General features: G+C 38.2%; 1 protein-coding gene across 1 annotated transcript; it reads right to left on the bottom strand.

The window, feature by feature from the left end:
- Positions 1-18,586: 18,586 nt before the first annotated feature.
- On the bottom strand, positions 18,587-20,817 carry LOC135696760 (uncharacterized). Its single transcript, XM_065216262.2, has one exon. The coding sequence runs from the start codon at positions 20,731-20,733 to the stop codon at positions 19,672-19,674; it is 1,062 nt and encodes a 353-aa protein (XP_065072334.2). The 5' UTR covers positions 20,734-20,817; the 3' UTR covers positions 18,587-19,671.
- Between the last annotated feature and the right edge of the window lie 119 nt (positions 20,818-20,936).

Here is a 20,936-nt window from a genome sequence, read left to right as displayed (position 1 = left end):
AACACGGCGTGCCGCTTGGGCCGCGAGCCACAAATTGAAACATACCAAACCGCACGGCTGGAAACAACATCAACCCGACACGAGGGCCTCATGATAAACACGGCTCGATAAGGTACCTTCATTGTGTATGAAGGGTACCTTTACTGGGTTGCGAAACTAGTGATTCTCAAATGTTGTTTTTATTTCTACTGCGATCAAACACACATATTTTGCTCTTATGACCACTGAACATAAATAACATTTGAGTTTATGACCAACGAACAGTGTTTAGCTGTATTTATTAGACGTGTGCTTTGCTATGTTTCAACATCTTGAATTGCTTTTCCACCGTCGGAAATTTTTTATTGGAAAAGCAAGTAAAATGAAAGCCTGGCCGAACTCGAAGAGATGCTGTTACATAAGTGATTCCTTTAACGCTTTTCACAATCTACATTACGTCAAGAGCAAAAATTTCAGCGATTCTATTCCCCTGTCTTTTATTACTGTCAACATTGCATTAATAAAAATCGATACTTCTCTTAGATTTTTTTTGAATATCTCAAATGTACTGTGGAAATGTTTTCTTTTGTGGGATACCGACAGCATGTCTAGGTGGCTTTTTGAGATATATTTGGCTCAGGCTGATTTGGCGTCTAGATTCAGATTAGAAATCGTTAATCGAATAATCTGGAAACCAATTCAAAGGATAGAGCTTCATCGCCAAGAACTACTATAGTGTTTATGGTTCCTTTCCCATTGGCTGTAAGCATATACTATGTTAATTCTTTTATACGTTCCTCTACTGTTGGCTGAGATAAAACTCCGAACTAAAAAATGTTCATGGTCCCTGTTGGGCTCGAAAGGGGTGTGGCATTTTGAGGATTGGGATATATTTAAGAGGTAAACATAACATAGCCACGGGGGCAATTTCACCGATGTGTGGGGGATATAGCTAACATATACAGTCTGCTAACTGAGCTTTATATCGAGCCTTCATGAGTCAAGCATACAGACAAGATAACATTTTAAGGCCTATTGTATACGGCTACATTGATTTCGAACAAATGATGTTTTAAAGGAAGGGTAAGGGTGAGAGTGGCTACTTCCAATGAATAATACTATAACTATGGTCTGCCAACTTCGTACGTTTTATGGTACCATGCATTACAATAGAATTAGCGATAGTCTTTGAGTTAAACGGTAGAGGAGACATGGACGATCAAACTCACTAGTTATAAATTATATAAACCAGTTCGGTAAACCACAAATCAAATTGATCTTGGGTCGGGTGCTGGTATTAAAATAATACCCTGTTACATTAATAACACCCATAAGGCTCTCTTGGGTGGCAGGATTAGAGAACTCACGGGGTACGGCGAGGGGAAGATACACAGGGGTGTATCTCCTTAAATACGAGTTTATTGCTCAAAAAGGGGGCATTCGAAGAAACAAACTCCATAGAGGTGAGCCTTTATAGCTACAATTAAATGTTTTTAAGTATGGCTCGAGGCGGTTAACGGGGTCGATTTGAGCATCGAGGCAAAATATGATTTACTACTGTAACTAGAAATTCAACGTCATTCACACATCAGCGTCGATAGACTAAAATGAAATGGTTGAACAGTTCCTGTTTCGATGAACAAAATGACATCATCTGTAGAATATGAGTTGCTCTTCCAAATCGTACAGACATTATAGAAATGTGAACGTCGAAAGATACGACACACGGCGGCTATCGCTCGAAGGTGATTGAACAACGCGAGGCCCCAAAACGTCTTGTGTGTACTTTATTCGAAATGGCAAATACATCAAATTCTAACAATACCATTGTTTTCTGCAATTGTTTCCAGGCAATCGACGTGCTTGCTTTTGAAACTGAAACTCTCCTGGGGGATACAACCGTATAAATGATGTTATTGATGTTACCAAGCGCATAAGGGCTAATTAACCGAGTATTGTCAACGTGGTATAATTAAGCCATTGGGGCCAACACAGCTTTGCATTCTTCGTTTCAGAAACAAGCTTATGATGGCACGCTATCAAAAAAACTTTCAGCAAGGCTCGCCTGTCAAATCTGATCGTTACAGAACCGGGTTGATATTTCCTTCCACAGGACAGAGGGCTTGTCTTGCAAGTTTTAGCTCGATTGCTTGTCCCAAACTAGCTAGGGAGACAGCTTTTGAAGGTTAGCTCAGGTGGAGGTAGCGTGATCAACTTTGCTTTGAATTCAAGCACGACCAAGTTCAGCTCTGCAAAAGACATATCATCAACCACGCGAAACCTATCGACCAAAAGCTAATGGAAACCGCTTTCGCAGAGTTGAGATATCCCGCGTAATTAGCTTTGTCCTCCGTAAATTCAGTATTGGATCTTCTGACCAAACCGCTTCTCTTTCGTTTGACCCCATACGAATCACTTGTATAAAGACCTTGATTAGCTTTAAGCGTATATAAAGATTTTACACTGTTTGTGAGCGTTGTTGATATTGTTATCAGGTCTGTTTTACGGGAATTTTTGGCCTCTTTCCTTTCCAAACGATGCTTTTTCAACCAGTCTTCCAACTGCTGTCTTTTCTTTGATAGCTCGGGCTTCGATCGAATGTATTTTCTCATCGATTTGCGTAAAATTCGTTTCATTTTTTTCAAATTTGGGCAATGTGTAAATCTACTCGTATCGCCCAGCTTCCTGTATGGTCTATGTGCTGTGCTCCAAAATTCTGGCAACATTCTCAAAAGTAACTTTTCCCGTGCTTTTTTAGCTGCTGTTGAAATTTCAACATTGTGAAGATAATACCGATCGTTAAATTTTCTAATTAAAATTATGTACGATTTGTGAGCTACTGCGTCAGTCCTCGTGCAGCCCCCACCATCATTTCCAAATCCATATACTTTTATTACTCTGGGTAAAGAGGGTCCTTTTAAAATGCAATGGATTGTCAAGTGTGCCGAGTAATACCTTCTCAAATGGAGCTTTGCATTTGATGATGTCTGTAGCACGGTTGCAAAAACTACCATTTCTGCATCATGTGCTCTGGCACGGAAAGACCTCGTTACGCGATGGTCAGGCGGCGAGCAAGCAAAAACTTTATCATTGTCCATTATAACAAACAACATTAAAGTGCATGTAATAGCGTTGAGAACGATACTTCCGTGCATAGCGAGCACTTACCAACTGAAACTTTTGTCACTGTTTCGAAACGCATCTAGGTTGTATATCGTTATGTAGTGGAAAAGACGCAACTCCAAGGTGTAGACGCTACGAGCAGACGAGCTCTCCCTTGCAAGCATACTTCGTACTCAAGTTGGCGATAAACTGAAGAATTCGCTGCATCCTTTGAGAGGTCCGCAATCACTCTTTGTTTACTCATTGGGAGACAGGTCCAAAACCCGCGGATGACCTCCAGATACCGTGGTCATTGCAAGGACAGCCGCCAACCCTACTGTTTGGCGGCCACATGCCCTCACAACGTGATCCGTACCGGTTTTTATGTCTCCTTCGCAGAGTAACACTCCACAAAATGACCGTGACAGTTTCCTATGTTAATCGGCTACAGAAAAATTCAAATTTTATGCTTTATGTTACAGTTTTGGTCAATAAAAAGAGATCCATTGCAGACATAGCTCCCAAATTTAACATTGTCTGAAAATTTAATTGCAAATCAAATATTTAGTAACCTCTATTCGGTGTTGGTATACGGTTATTGTTCATCAATTGTCTCACATATTTCTTAAAAAGGGCACTTGAAGAAGAGACCGGTTTCCATGGGGTTAAAACAAAAAAAAATACTTCTCTACTTTACTTTATATCTCTACTTTATAACAACTGACCCTGTTATGAGTCACACGAAGGCAGCATCTTTCACTTAAACAAAGATGAAGAAACCGGGAGGATGCAGTTTCACTCAGGCGATCAAGGCTGATCTTTTTCAGTTGCCAAGGAGTTCCAATTCAAATGATTCTAAGCAAATTAACTGGAAATGACGAGGTCATTTTGAGTCACGTTTACCATCCATTAACAATTGCAAACATAGCAGAGGAAGGGTTAAATAGATGGAACTTAAAGACCTAACTTTACTTCTATTATGAAGCGTTTGTTACCCTCATGTCCCCAACATTGCCTCATCCCATAGTGAAAAATTCCAGGCAGATAATTACAAACTGATTCACCTTCAGAGCAACTGGTTTTTTCCCTTTTCCAAAGCTTCGGAAAGCCTCAAAAATTTTGAAGTTGTTGTTATTGTTCTGTCAAAAACATGTTGAATTTTCATGGTACCTGTATCCATTCATCCAAATGTTAACCTGCTTTGTTTTGAATCAAAAGATGGAAGCGGATTTAGAGACCGTTCAGTTGATGATAAAACTGTGTAAAAATAACAACATTTCGCCACACTGTGTGCCGACCAAAAATTCTACAAAAAGCGCGTAGGATGTTTGTATACAAGGATATTTTGGTTCCAAATCTGTTGATACCAATTAAAAATACATTTGGTAGGACAAAGGCAGGATAATCTTCCATTTGTAGAGACAGTCTTTAGAACATAACGGAATCGTAACTAAACAATAAGGAGCACTTTGAAAAACGTAACAAGCAAAACAGCTTAGGTAGCTGTAGTTACTAGTTTTCCTTGAAGATTTTGGCTTCAATCACGAAATCCAAAGGTCATGGACGGTGTTAGGCCACGCGAATTTTCTGTCATAGATTCACCCCTGTGTAACAAGCCCATAGGGGATTAGCTAGCCTGGGCCCAAGTCCACAAATGCTGCAAAATTTATTATAGACTGCAATATTGATAAATATCCTGTCCAGGCAGAGGGCTGGGTCTAGTTTATAAAGAATAATTTTTGCAATAAAACCATGAAAATTCTCGAAGAAATATGCACTGAAACCAAACAGGGCGTAGATAAAATGGTACATGATGAGTTAGAATCTTGAAAGGTTTGAAGCATTCACATTTTCAGCTAATTGCATAATTTTTGAGGGTGGCATAAATTACCATCAGATTACTGCAGACAGGATAATAATCAATATTGCACAGTCTACAAATGTGGCATAATTGTGGACTGGGGCACAGGCTAGGTAAATATGGCAGTGGACGGAAAAGTTTGGGACTGGCTTGAGAAGGTTGAAATCCACAATCATGTGGTCGGGTAAAACCGAGGGGTAGTTCACTATTGCAAATAGCGTACGAGATTTTCCCAAAAACAAAAGGATTTCCAGGGATTTTCAGATAAAACAATAGGATTTTCACCAAAGATGTACGAGATTTTCATCAAATGATTTGCCCATCGGGTAAAACAGGTCAATCGGAGTCATATCGCTTGATTTGTTTCTAAATCCAAAAAGCTTCGCGTGTTGTTGTTTCGTTGCAGAGTGGGAACTAAAGAATGACTGAGGACCAAAAGTCTCAGCTTGTAGGGGACGTGGGAAAATGGAAAAATACCCAGCTTTTTCTAGAGGGGACTCTACGGTCAGGAATTTCTCACATCTCTCTGGGAATGGTTTTTTCCAGCCTGGTTTGGCAGAGGTGTATAGATGTTTTATGGATATTACTTCCCCCTCCCCAGAGCTTTTATAGCCCTATATAGAGAAGGCTTATAGAAATCTTATACAAGAGCCGACCTATCACAAGACTAAACGTGGAGGGGCAAGGGCAAATAAAAGGTTAATGGTAAGACTATGTAATCAAGTTCTTTTGTTTTAAAAGAGACAGCCCGTCCCTCCGGTCCAGACCCTACACTCGCGAGCCACACTTGGTCTTCAAACTTAAGGCCGCTTACAGCGTACATCCCGGACCGAGTTTAGGAAGTCACACAATGGTGAAAAACATGCTTGAAAATACTAAAGGAAATAAACAAAGTAATGGCCTCCAAGCTTTCTTTTTTGGCAGTTCTTCAAACATACCTTCCGCCGCCATGTCTAGGCCAACTGGTAAAGAACTCCTGTTATTTCCTTTTTGATTACTCAGATACGTAATGGCCGAATGGGTACTTTTTAAAGGAGGGCAGGTTCATATGGTAACAAAACTTCTGTTTGGCTCAATAATTTTTACAAAGGTCCTAATTGCAAGTGTATTTGTTTAAATTTTTACTGTTCTATTGAAGTAACAAGGCTAAATATGTAGTTGAACTGAATCGAAATTAAAAAGGGTTAATTCCTGTCAGACACTTAGTTTGTATGCATAGCATAGGATAGCATAGGATAGCATAGGATAGCATAGGATAGCATAGGATAGCATAGGATAGCATAGGATAGCATAGGATAGCATAGGATAGCATAGGATAGCATAGGATAGCATAGGATAGCATAGCATAGCATAGCATAGCATAGCATAGCATAGCATAGCATAGCATAGCATAGCATAGCATAGCATAGCATAGCATAGCATAGCATAGCATAGCATAGCATAGCATAGCATAGCATAGCATAGCATAGCATAGCATAGCATAGCATAGCATAGCATAGCATAGCATAGCATAGCATAGCATAGCATAGCATAACATAGCATAGCATAGCATAGCATAGCATAGCACAACATAAATAAACCAGCCGTCGGAAGGTGAAATTGGAGGAACAAGTGCGCCATTTCGAACTAGCCTTGTTCTGAGTCCTTTCAATGCTACCAGGTGATATTGCTATTTGTTGATCCAGCCTCATAAGCGACTGCAAAACATCGTTATACAACGAGAACGATCACGCAGATACTGCACATAGGCAGTTAATCTCTTCCTTGTATAAAATATCGATAGTAAAATGCCTAGATAAGGAGCCACTGAAATCTGGCTAGACAAGGAATTAAAATGGGATATGAATTTAGAACTACGGGCATAGAAAAAGAATCTCTTTGATATTTTTGGAAAGAATTAATTAAATAATAGCAACTCAAGCGAGAGACGACGGCTACTTCCATGCTTTTACTGGATATCAAGTAGGAAGCATTACTGAGCGTAGTATTACTAGGTCAAACTGCATGGACCGTAATGCCTCGAACAAGCGCCCCCTCAAATAAAATCCCCCCCTCCGAATAAGCGCCCACCATAGAGGTGAAATTATTGAATAAGCGCCCCCTCGAATAAGCGCTTACCACTCGAATAAGCGCCCATCCTTCAACCTTCAGAAACGGGCGCTTATTCGAATTTTCAACGAAAACATAATTGGAAGGCAATTCAATAGGAAAGATTAATGAACAACACAATTTGCACCCAAATCTACTTTTTAGATAAGCGCTCCCCTCGATTAAGCGCCTCCATCGAATAAGCGCCCAACCTGGAGCCTCAAAAATTAAATAAGCGCCCGGGCACTTATTTAAGGCATTACCGTAAGATACTTGGTTGTGTCAATAGCGGGATCGAAAGCCAAATACTTCATAGTCATTACTATCTATCGTGCAAAACATTGGTTGAAATGGGTTGTAGGTCAAAATACTACATGCTTCATATACAGCACTACATGCACAGTAGACTTAAATGCCCACCTAACACATTGTCAGACTTCAGTATTGCTCGTCATGCAAAAAGTAGTATTTAGGCCCAAGATTCGACTTGTAAACGGTGTATCGATATTTTTAAAATTTGTTCAGGATGCTATCAAAAGTGCAAAAATATTTGTTTAAGTTATTTGCAGACTCAAATACTTTATGAACAAACATCAATACTGTATTTGATGCTAAGAATTCAGGAAGGAGAGGGAATTTCCAAAGGAAACTTTGTCTGAGGAGAAACTAAAATTTGCATTTTGTTTTGGTTTATGTTACATGTTAATTGCTTTATTGATTACCTATAGTTTTCTGGTTTGTATTGAATTAATTTTTACATTGCAGTATTCTAAAAATGTAACTAGACATGTTTTCCACATAAAAAAGCTGGCCTCGTCCTTCACCTATTGGGCTGGGTAAAACTCGTCACAATGACGGGTTTATTTAGATTCAGTATGATAATACAGACCATTTATGGAGGAAATTTTCGATATCCTTACTCTTCTTTTTTTGCAGAATGAATGATTATTGTTGCTACTTCTAGTAAGATATTCAAATTTCGAATAAATTACCACCGTAAGGATTTATCTCCACATGTCCAATAATTTAACAGTTATTTATTCAGAATTTTTAACCCTTTGAGAAATAAATGAAATCTCGAAATTCTGACTTCTATATTGAATCTTCTAAAGATTTCTTATTACAAGCAACGTTCTTGAGTGATATGTAGATAATCATAAATATCTTGTTCTGCACACATAAGAAACTAAGCAAGGGCTTAGTAATCAGTTTATTTATTTTTGTTGATGCCAGTGCTAAAAGTTTGTTAAAGATTTTAATCCGCATCTGGGTGTAAATCTCTGCTTCCCTAATGTTATCATCTGACGTTTATGTTCAGAGGAGTGTCGGAAGAAAAGTAATTCAGTATTCTGAGATTCCGCTTTTCGGTGATGTCGTCAAATCTTACATTACCAAAGGTTTATTTATTAAAGGTTTCTTAAATAGCAAATTGCTAGAGATCTCCTTTTTAGAAGCACAAAAACGTAACACGGATAGAGCACCTATAGAGCCGTTAGGAGTTCTTTCTATTTAAATTAAACAGGAAATATGCGCCTAATAGTCGAAATGAATCATTTCCACTCCATCTTTAAAAGAAGGATTTTCGAGCCGTTTCCTACGATTATGAGTTATCAGTATTAAGGGTTCTTAATTTTTGGGTCATCTTCGTGTTAGTTTGTTTCATTAAAAGAAAGCACGGTTTTTGATGCTCGTCGCTGGAATTCTAACGTATTTTTTCGTTGAGATTTGTCTTTTAGCATAATCGTGTTTTTTTCGTAGGGCATTTTTATACGCTGTCGGTCGACTGCTTGTTTTGAAATCCTCGCAATGGTCTTAGAAAATCATGACTCTTTTAAACAAACAAAAATCTTTTTAGGAGCTTCGCGGTAATTTGCAGTCTCCGTCAGAATCGTTCACTCATCGAAACTACATCACGACAACACGAAATGCAAAACATCTTGCTTCAAAGACTGCGTTTCAAAGAGAGGTCAGTTTTGACAGAAGCGAGGGTGAATTGACAGGGCTGCTTTAAATTTGCATTCCTCCTCTGGCCAATTGCAAAAACTTAAAAAACCAAATACAGTGAAACCAAGACGTCAGTATGATGTACGAAAATTTGCAGGAACAAACGTTGAGACCTTTATTTATCTTTCTTCACCATTCTTTTTTTCTACTTTTTTCTACAGTGTTTAAATCGGTTTGTCTCGGAAAAAAAGACACTGCTCCGATGTCCCTTTGGCTGTCTCCTAGAGTTAATTCCCCAATCCTTCTCAAAGTTTCTTCGCCCCTTCGTTTGATGATGATTACTTTATTTAGGGCACCTCTGCTAATCATTTTTATTGACAAACATTGCATTTTTAATCTGAGCTTCATTGCAGTGAGGGGGGGGGGAACTTTTTAGAATTACGAAAATTTGACTCAAATCTTAATCCCAGGCTTACATTCACAACTTGACTGTAGGCCTGGGATAGTTCTTTTTGTTACACAAGCTCGAAATCTCGTCAGACATATAATCCTCCCATAAAATAGTTGACCTGCAATTGAGAGGTCTGAGACCCATTAATATAACTTAATTCAGCTTCGTTCAGACAGCCTAGGCCTTATCTCTGATGCATTAATTCGTTTTTAGTGTAGTGTGCCATAGTTTCATGGGATTTTCAGATAATGTGAATAAGGTTCTAATCAACTGAATGCAATCATGTAAATTTGCATTTATTTTTACATTGCTCCAATTGACGGATGAGCTCATAGGAGGTTATCAGCTGTCGCGAAATTTATAAGAGATAAACGGATTAATATGCCGATTATAGAAATTTGAAATTCTTTGGATATTCCAGAAAGACTATGCAAAGAAATTTTATTACTTTTTTATCCGTCGCTCTATCGTTTAAAGATGGTGTGGGCGATTGATAGAGAAGACGATGGTTGCAAAATCGATTAGGTTTAATACACAGGCACCAATCCCTAAATCTTTTGGAAGACACTTACAGTATAGGCTAGACACTGCGGCGAGTTTTACCTGAAACAGAGCCCTTGAAACATGAACCCGTTTTAATCGACGCTATTTCACCCTAGGTTGAACCAAACCTTAGTTTGAAAACAATTATTTCTCGCTCAAATCGAGCCAAGGGTGAACCCGCAAGGCCTGCGCTACCGATTCTAAAGTAAGGGGGGGCAAAAAGGGGGATTACCTATTAAATACCTAAAAGGGGATTTAATACCTATAGTTAGCAAGGAAAGTGAGGGCCATGCCCCCGCCCTGTCTGTGGTGTTGGCCATGACAATGACTTTTTTGAGGCCGCTGTATTCATAGAAATGTTTGATTTTCAAGTTTAAATCAAACGACAAGTGTATTAGTGCTGCTACAAAACACTGCGAATTGGGGCTGCTTTAAAAAAAATCAAATGTATGTTCATTTTTACGAATTCAGATAGGATTGAAACCTGCAACAGTGTGGTTTATAAAATCTTTCATGACAAGCAAGAATCAGTAGACTCTTTGTAAAATATGGAGAAGGCAACACTGGCTCACTCCAAATTGATTTATAAGAAACTATCTATACTCAAAGAAACATTAGAAGGATTTTGGAAAGGTTCTGAAGTCTATTTGCAAGGGCCTAATTTTTGCGTGTTCTTGGGCCCCGCGCTCTGCTATTTACGTCTACTGATTACCTCTAAATAAATATGATGATTTATGCTAAATCATGTAAACAAAAGGCTTGTAACTAATCCTGAGCATAATTTCTTGTAAAAATACGTGCATATATGCAACAACTCCCTAGAACCAATCAGAAAAGTGCATCTTACTTGTCTCGAAAAGGCTATGTTTACACATCCAAAATGCAGACATTGCAATGATACAGAAAGTGATTTAAGGCCGGTTTACACGATCATATTCAGGTCCAATTTCCATCACATTTTCAATGTGATCACAGAATGTGATCGTTACTGAATTAATGTAAATAGTAAACAAATTAGGTATATGTACGTAAATAGGTTAGTAAATAGATCAAACAAGGTTAATCGGTATATAAACAGTTTGTTATCTTTTTATTTCATATACTGTTTTAAAAAGTAATAAAAAGACGGTAAAAAAATTATCTCCTGAAAAATATGGGAGCTTCAGCCCCACTGGCCCTCAGTAGCACTGTGCCTGCATGAAAAATTTACAACTTAAATTCTTTTGTGTGGACACAGCTTTGCACTCATAAACATCTTGCTAATAACTGAGCTCTTCTTGACATACCTGTTCCATTTGCTTGAATGCAATGTCAGAAATGGATACATCATCGCAAATACGATATATCCATTACAAACGAACTTCAGAGGTGGTTTTCCTGCGCTGCAATAAAAATTCTTTTTGGTGCCCTGCGAAATCTTCGGTTGCCCTGCGAAATCTTCGATTGCCCTGCGAAATCTACGATTGCCTCTTGAAATCCACTATATTTGAGATTGGGGGGGGGGGGGGGGGGAGATGCTAAAGTCCCCCTGGATTTTCGCCCATGATCAAAAGGTGAACAGTTACAATATCTATACAATTTAGAACAAGGCTACTTTTATATGTTCACTTGTGGTTATTCCTACGATTTGATCAAGGAGGTTCACGAAATGAAAAGTTTACCGACAAAAGCATCAGAGCTTTGTTTCTATTACCTACCACCAGACAATATCATTAACCAACTAACGATTTTCCCGACCAGTTTAAATTTTTTTGTTACTAACTTATGAGAACTGTATCAGATGTAACAGGGATGAAAACGGAATATTCGGAATCCATTGTCACTTTGAGAAGTCAAACGAGCTGGTGTCGAGAGTGATCATAGAAGCGAGTGACTCGTATTGAGGCTAATAACTGACTGAATTACTAGACAAATGACTTAGTGCTGCCTACAAACGAAAGCGAGGTTAGCATAATAATTACATATGTTACTTAATGACGACTATTATTACTGCAGAAGGGGGGAAGGGGGTTTACAGCCTCCTGCAGTTTCCATCAGATGCACCCCTGAAGAACATTCTCAGGGTGAACGAGCACGCACATTGCAATGTATCTTCATTACGCAAATCTATTGGACCCTAGGACGACTCGCTTCTCTCTGACGCTAGGCCGTCTCCCCTAAAGACATCGCTTGACTGTCTTCCCTAAGGATCTCAACAGACTGAGAATGCATTGCTCTGATTATGCACCTCGCGACAGGCACACTTCGTTTGTTCATTTGGCTGGTACCAAGGTCTAGATAACAGTTTCTAGTTTCACTGAAATTGCAGTTGAAATTCCGCGCCAATACAAATTTACTGTCTAACTAAGAAAGGCAAATAGAAATACTTTTTATGTTATACGCAAATTGGTCTGAACTTTGTGGCGTACCAGAATGTTTGTTAGTTCAAAGTGGTTTTTGTACCCTTCACTTTACATTTGTGACCTTCGTCTACATGGAAATATAGATAATTGAGAACAAAAGCTAGTATGATCTGCTCATGTTAGGGGTATAAATGTAAATCTCTCGATGTTACAGATCTCTCTGCTTGTGTATATCTGCAGAAAGGGTTTTATATTTTTTTTGCATATTTGACAAAGACTTTAGTTAAATGTCTATTAACGGTATGAAAACTAGTTCATTTTCTCGATATGGTTTTTTTGCCAATTAGGCCTAGAAAGTATTTATACTCAGTTTCTTAAAATTTTTTTAGTGTTTTTCCAATGCCAAATGCTACAGAGCTACGTTTTGAAAACAGAAAAACGTAACATGAGATAACCTGAATACTCATAAGGAGTTCTTTTTATCATCAGTGTCAATCAAGCAGGTGCCTCCAGAGCAGAGGCGTGGCGCAGTTTAAGGTACTTTGGTTCGATAACTAAAGGGCCCAAAATTTTGTTATACTTCTGCTTTAAAAACGTCGCTCAAGTCTTGAACCGGAGCTGGCAAATCATTGCATCCCTAGAAAAGAGAAAAGTTATCTTTTCACATCTTGCTAATCAATTCAATATGCTATACATCATAATTTTTATACCTTGATAAGTTCCTTGTTTCATTTTTATTCCTAAGGGCCAAAAGTGCCTTTGTTGGGAGGATGGTTTGGCCAAAAATGAGCAAATTTTGATTGAAAACAGAAACTTTATTATTTTGTTCTTGTTATTTCAATTGTTTAAAATAAAGCTTCAATGATGCCAAGAACCAATAAAATCATGTCAAATTCGTGATAAAGGTGGGATGTTAAATGTTAAAAGGTCAGGCTAGAATAGTCAATGTGATAATGGAAATGAAATTTATAAGAAAATGTGAATGTGCGAGGAAAACCTTTCTTGAAAACTTGGCTAGAGCCTTGATGGTGCACTGCACTGAAACAGAAAAATGTCACAGGAAGCCCCCCAATTACATTGTTTCGTCTGGTCAAAAATATTATCTTTGGTCAGGTACAAAAAAGTGCTCATTTTCGAGCATTTTCTTAAGTTGAGAGTGACCAGTACTGCGGTTTCATCTTACGTCTCAGTTTCGTTTAGACAATTTCTTTTAAAAGAGCGTGCGTAGCTGAAATGAAGGAGAATTTGAGATTTCAAAGTTTAATAGCTTAGGTATCAAATCCAAAATTCAAGCTAATGTTTTGAATCGTTTTACTTAGACTATTTTATTGACTACAGTGTAAAGTCACAATCAATTTTTAGGGCTGTGTCGTATACTTCGGGGCTCGAGACTCGCTGGGCAGAGTACAATTTCCTACGTCCGAACAAGTTTGTGTTCTTATAGGCCATTCCCATTCTATATTCTCGTTTTTTTTAGCTCTTCTATTCAATTGCCTATTCTATGACTATTCTATTCAATTTTTCCACGAGACTCTAGCATATGGAAGAATAGCATGTACGCCTTTAGTATGTTCTTAGAGAAAGGATGTTGAAACTACTTTAAGTTTAGTTGACCTTCCATCATTTCTAGAAGAGCTTCATGAAATTACTAAAGTTCCATTTAAGCAGTTTTTTAGAAATCTAAATCAGCGCATTGGGACTATAAGGCAATTTATATAAACAAAACATTGTCGACCCTTTTTATCAAAGAAACAACAGGTTCTTCAAAAGATTCTCTACATGTAGCAATTTCGATGCTGATTAAAATGAAATACCGTTAAAATGCTGATTAAATTTGGATGAAGCACACTGAAATTACTAGTTTGACTGCTTCGTGACCTCAAGATTTTTTTCTCTTCGCGACAGTTTACAACTCCAAATGATTAATGAATAATAAATATTTTCATTTAGGCTGCTGTTTGTACAAATAAACTTTATTTTGGTAGCGGATATTGCGTTGAAAATTCTAAGCTTTTTACTGGATCGAAATTCCATCATGGGGGTCTTTTTCTTCGCATCATATTTATTGTGATGCACTTTTGAAATGACTGGATCATAAGAATAGATTACTGTAGATGTTTCGAGTACGGTTCTTGACAGTTATAAAATTCTTATTAAAGAAACAATCAAATGTGGATCTTGCAATGTGAATTCCTAAGCAAAAAATGTAAATTTTGGTTAGGATAAGCTAAATTTACAAAAAACACAAATATCAGCAAGTTGACACAGATTCACTTTTGCCAAAGGCAAGTTTCTAAGTTTCCAAGTTACAAGTTTCCATTCGTTTGCCAAATACAGCTTCGACCCTTGGTTCAGCCACATTTGTCCTATCGTGTAGATCGGGTAGAGCACTAGGAGAGTTTTGATGGAGCTTGCCTCTTACCAAATTATGCTTGTTGCTATGCTAAACAGTTTGATTGTTTACCTGTCTAGCAAGCAATTACGTGGTGTATTGATTATATAATGGACTCACCCTTAACTAATTAGAAGAAAATGTAGAAATGCTTCTTTGATCCCTACTTGGGGGCAGTGCCTGTAAGAGCAGGCACCTGTAGTCCTGGGTCTACAGGATGAGGAAGTAGGTTGGCCAGGTCCTTTTCTTGTTATTCCTAGTGTTGCTCCTGGTTGCCTATTCGGGAGAGCATCGGGATGTGCTGGAAATGGTCATAGGAACTGAATGAATGTTCCCTAAAAGTTGGATGTGTTTATAACAGGACCTTTTCTAGCGTACCAGTTAGGGGGGAAGGACCCCTTCCAGCCTCAGAGACATTCCTGATTCAAACAACATACTGCCCCCCTCCTTTGTAAATCAGAGGCTTTGCCCCTCCATATGCAGTCCTATAAAAATGGCGATGACAGAGTAAAACTCTTCCATCTGCACTTGATGTGGAACATATGAAGATCTTAAAGTAAATACTACTTAGAAATTAGAATTCTTTGTACGTCTTCTTAAGATGTTGATCCAAATGTGCTTAAATTTGAATAGGCGAGAAGCTCTGTTATGGATTGCTATTTGTCTTGACTAGCTGCCAAATTCTGGGCACATTTGTAACTTGAGATCGCTATGTTTTCTTTTCCAGAAAGTGAGTAGTGGTGTTAAAATTTTAGTGACCAGAAATTTTTTTTACAGAAGTTTGTAGAATTAAAACTAGTCGAAAGAGAGCCAATTTCCCTTTACTTTAATTTTTAAAAACCTCCACAAGACATTGAGAAAGTTAGGCGTCATACCAGGAATTCTTCTCTCCAAGTTTTTCAGTAGTGAAATTTATGAAGACACCCAAAATACTTTGTTTTTCTATATGGGATCTTTTTCTATGGGATTTTAATAGCTTTACATATACTTAACTGATTTTTAAAAAAAATGCAACCATAGCTGAAGGCAAATTTAGAATTCTTATCAAAATCGTCTGCGAGGTGAAGGATTAGGTAAAATGTCGGCTGGTTTAAGCAGAGGAGTTACAGAATCGTTTGCATTCATGGAATTTTTCGTCGACCTCATCTGTTGGCCAAGTCACTAGCAATTCGTAGTGTGATATATAAAGCGTCGTAGCTACTTATGTGCTGGTGGATAATGTTTATAGATTAAAAGATCGCTCAAATAAAGCATGCATAAATTACGGTATTAAATCATTGTCATTAATGAGGTCTGAATGGGAGTTAGCTGCTTCGAATTCCGTTAGCGAAGTGCCTGTCATCTGCTGCTAAGGGCACTGAAGGCAACTCATTAAGAGATATTCAACGAATAGGGACGTTCACTTGATTTGGGGGTGGGGGGGGGGGGGGTGACAGTAATGGCACAAGACCCACTAAAATAGAGATCAGGAAGAAGGGAAAGTGCTAGTATCGACATTTTTTAGAATCTTGCCGAGAGGAATTTAATTTGGCTGGTGATTATCACGAACGTAGCCATGTTTTATTTGTCTTCAGTTGGAATTCCAACTGCTAGCTTTTGCACTAACACGATCAGCGGTTGCATAATTCCCATTTTATTTGTTGCAAAGTTTTCCAGGTACCGTAATAATTTGATTAAGCCACCATTCAAATAATTCCCTATTTTAGCACTAAAGTTTTGAACTTACTTTCGCGAAGAAGCGAAATAGGATCTTTCGCGAGGATAAACTTTTGCGTTCTAGTTAAAATCATGAATTTCGCGCGTAAAACATTTCTATCCAACCGAGGTTACCTTTTCAAAGATTTGTTAAAAAGTTGTTGGTCGTCAAATTTTCCAAGAGGGCCAATATCAAAGTAATCGGGATATTTCACCTGAATAAGCTTTAGCGAATTTCGTATTTCAGGAAGTTTCGCGGATCAAACTTTCACGTAAAAAACGTGAAAAGTGCGAAAGTGTCTTCCCGCAAAAGTTTCTCGTGGTCTCTCCTCAAGCTGCCTGTCAATAAATCACAACAAAGAAAGGTTGCTGAAAGGTTTGATTCCCATGATTTATAGCATTATACCACCCAGGATTACCTCAAAGGCAGGCATTGGACGGTACACTGCCAAGCTCGCTTATCGTGCTTCACAAGCTCGAATGTCATGTTTTACGAGTCTTGTGTATTTTGATGCTTACTAATCGTCAGAAGGTTCTGCTTGGACAAACCTGGCCTTAAAGTAATGCTCTTAGACTACTTTGGCGACAATGACGTTTAAGTGTCATTACGACCACCTCTTTGTCCCTGCCTGGATTTAGAAGTCTGGAGATCTTTTTAAAATAACATATCATTATAAAGAACAGGGTGGTTGTGAAACGCAAAGACATAAACATGTTGAACATTGCTATTGAATTGTATAATCATTTTTTATTTATGTCCTGTTTTGGCCAGACTTCAAATCTATCTGGTGACTAACCTAAGTCTACAAGCAGAGCAAAATGGTTCCGAAAACATTTCAGGCCCGGTCTTCACAAACGATCAATGTACCTTAAAAGTTGTCGTCGGAATCCTTATAAAGTACAAATTCGCTTCAACAAACAATAGACGGCCGAGGATGATCCGGAGCAAATTCCTCTGACTTAAATTTGGCTGCCTAGGTACTCAAAATGTGCGGCAATAGAGCCACAAATATCTGCATCGTTTCAAAATCTAATTTTCTAGGTCTGAGACTCTATAGACATTGCTAGTTCAAAAAGGTCCCGTTTCTTCTCTAGGGTTTTCACACCATGGTTAAATCCGTTCGTAAGTCTCTGTACATTTTGTCATTCGGCCGCTCAACTTGCGCATCATGTTGTGTTTGCTTGTGTTCTCTTGTGTACACATCGAAATGAGTCTGCACACGGCAATTAATTTACGTGGCTTAGAACCAATACACGAGAATTTGCTAACATAAACATTACAAAACATGGACCGTCTTTATCCAGTTCAATTGAGACATCACGAGAACAAATAGCTGGCCGCAAACAGACCTTAGCCACTCACCACGAACCTTCTCGGACAAATGCCTTCAAAAATAGACAAGAATCTTCCATATGGACATTAAGTCAATTTACCTGGTACTTTACGAGCTTCTGCAGTAGCAGGCATTCCTTAACACACGTCACTTTTGATGTATTCTGGAAACTTGAGAAAAAACGAGAATTTGTTAAACTCTTAAAGTAGGAAGAAAAGGTCTTTTTTGTTGATGAAGTTAAAATATCGATTTGCAGTGTTATAAGAAGGTTTTTTAAATTAGTACTATTTTTATACCGAAATTCCTGAATTTGAAAACATTGTTTGAATAATTACTCAAAAATTATTCATCTTTTGCTGAAATTCTAAGAGCAGCGCAGTTCTGAAAGGCATGCTAGCAGCATCAAAGCGAATCGATTTCCATTAGGTCTTTGCTTTCTTCGGTTCATCCAACCCACAAGAGCCACCAATGCCAACTCAAGTGACGTGGAGTCAACCAGTCCTTTAGATCAGGGAGAGGAAGATAGGGAGGGTGGGGGAGGGTGAATAGATGTAGGAAAAGAAGGATTAGGGAGTTTAGGGTCAGTGGACAGGACTGATCAAGAGCAGAAATCAAAATCCGTTTGACTATCACCTAAGGTTGGTACATTCTTGATACAAACCTGGTATTGATAATAACTTCACAATAAAGAGATCAATCATATTTTAATTTCCATGTATTAAACACTTGTTTCAACCATACAAAAACCACAAAAAAATAATTTTCAACATTTTGTACTCTTAGTAGCAGGTTGAGTAGTGCTAACAGATGAAACTCTTTTCTCTATCGAAGTTTTTTTATTGTTTGATCTCGCCAATTCTCGAGAAATTTCTCACAAGTTACCATAGGTTTCTAATTGTTCAGTCAAACTTGTACTGTACTATTAAATAAGAGAGAAGTGCTTCATAACATAGAATTTTCTGATGAAATGTGGGAAGGGAAGTTGCCATGATCTGTCTGTCCTATTCTGCATTACTTGTTCTGATATGCAAACGTATTTAATATAAGCTTCTTTCAAGTGTACCATCCAAGCAGGGCTGATTTATGTTGATTTTTTTGTTCAAGATTCCAATGTTTTAGATTTGTATTTAACGACAGAATGCAATGGTACCATGGATTATTTAAACAGCCCCAGGTCTATGAGATAATGGAAAACTATCAAGGGGGCAAAACACAGATTTGTTGATGGGCCTTTTAAATTCTCCTATTTTGAGCCTTAGGCCCCAAAGCACCCACCTAGCCTGTACTTATGGCTCTGTTTGTAGTCAAACTCAATTTCCTGTTGATTATGTGTGACTAAAAGTGAGGCTGACTGTTAGGTTTTTCTTAAAATCACTTTCTTAATCTTGCACCTTGAGCATATTATAAATTTGTTCAAAGGTAAGCATAAGAGCAAAAGTAAGGGAGTATCATGAACCATCAATACATGCCAGAGTGTTTGTTAGAGGACACATATTGAGAGCCAGCTTCAATATTAGGTATGGTTACCTGTTTCTATCATGCTGTTAGCAACAAGTACCCATTTATGGGTAGAAATGTAGTGAGTATCAAAACAATTGGTCAAAACTTTGCTAATGTCCACCTAATTCAGCACTGCTATCAAACCCTTTAATCACCAATCCACCTTGCCTGCACATAAGAGTAGCAGAGAGAGAGAGAGATTTATAATAGGGTCTTTACTTGTTATTGTCTCTCTTAGGCTGGTATGTCACAATAATTTCACTGTAGGTAGAAAAAGCACATTCAAAGTAAATACAAAGGCTATTAAAGAACAAAAAGAGTTCCGTAATGCAAAGATTGTTGTAATTGAGTGAACTGTTAGATAATTTTCCACTTCTGCCGTCACAAGAGAGGCAGCAGAATTAAGTTTTCAACATGCCTTAGTAATCATTATCTTCATCTTAATTTTGCTCTCTTTTGCCTTTCTCTTTATTCCTTCTACCCCCATTAGAGTCATTGCCTTCCTTGTCATTTTCTTTTTCGGGCATTCCATGCACATGTACCTCATGAACATGATATACAACAGGCCTTACAAAATATTCCATGGCTTCCAATTCTTTCTTTGTCTCTTGAAAGCCTGCATCAAGCTTTCTCAAAGACCCAGTCAGGCGAAGTGTGACATTTTCTCTGTCATCAACACTCAAATCCAAAACATCTGCAATACCTCGAATTCTTCCTGCAACCATTGTCAAAAGGTTTATATAATAAATCTGTCTCTTTACGCTTCTTTTGGATGTCAACAGGTACAGAGTATATGGCAAGGCTTCAGGGGGTGGGCCATCTTCCCTTTCTTTATCCTGCTGGTCAAAATGCTGCATGCCAATGTTGATTATTTGGTATGGCTTCAAAACTATGCTTATTTTTGGTGAATAAAGTGACATCTGAGCAGGAGTTTTGAAGTACTGGCGTTTCCAGCAGTCTGAATTCTGATATGCAATTTTCAAAAATCCTTCAGCTTCTTCTTTGAGACTGACCAATGTGCCAATTTCGGAATTGTTCAAATATATTGGAGAGCAATTGAAAACTTGTATGGTTGGTATGAAAAACACGAACAGCGATGCACATGCCACATATTTGAGGTATGGCTTCAGAGGCTTGTATACAAAGATACAAAGTAGGCCTGCTAAGAAAAAGCCAATAACAAGTGCTCCGATGTGATAGATCCGTCCCGAGAAAGAATATTTTGACACCAAATCATAAAGCACGGAGAAAACATAAATAACTGTAGGTGATATCATAAGAAATGCAATGAACCTTGAACAAAGAACATTCTCTTCCTTCTTCTTCTTTTTCCTTACTTTACTGGCAATGTCTTTTTGCTGGTCAGATTGGCCTAACTGTACTTGCGATCTTTTCTCCTCATGTTTCCGTCGCCTGATTAGCTTTGGAGACACCTCTTCCTCTTCATCTGAATCTTTATTATCACTGCTGCTTGGAGGGCTTTCTTCTTGTACATCAGCCATATTTGCGTGACAATACTTTCGATTTAAGAATCACACATTGGTAGTAATCACAATATCGCAAAAGAACATTCTTTAGAGGTAGCAACAACAACGCATGGACAATTTCCGGTTTGTTGATTTCTCCTCCGCAACGCTTTTTGCCCACTGATTTCCAAGAGACAAGATTCACTCAGATTTAGGTTTTGCCTTGGAGAGAGGGATAG

The sequence above is a fragment of the Rhopilema esculentum genome, chromosome 18 (genome assembly GCF_057945365.1).
Source record: "Rhopilema esculentum isolate cy_ngs chromosome 18, ASM5794536v1, whole genome shotgun sequence".
Lineage (NCBI taxonomy): Eukaryota > Metazoa > Cnidaria > Scyphozoa > Rhizostomeae > Rhizostomatidae > Rhopilema > Rhopilema esculentum.
This window is presented reverse-complemented; position numbering and strand designations above follow the sequence as displayed.

Excerpts from the sequence above, each read along its gene's own strand:
- LOC135696760 (XM_065216262.2), bottom strand. The coding sequence starts at position 20,733 with ATGGCTGATGTACAAGAAGAAAGCCCTCCAAGCAGCAGTGATAATAAA.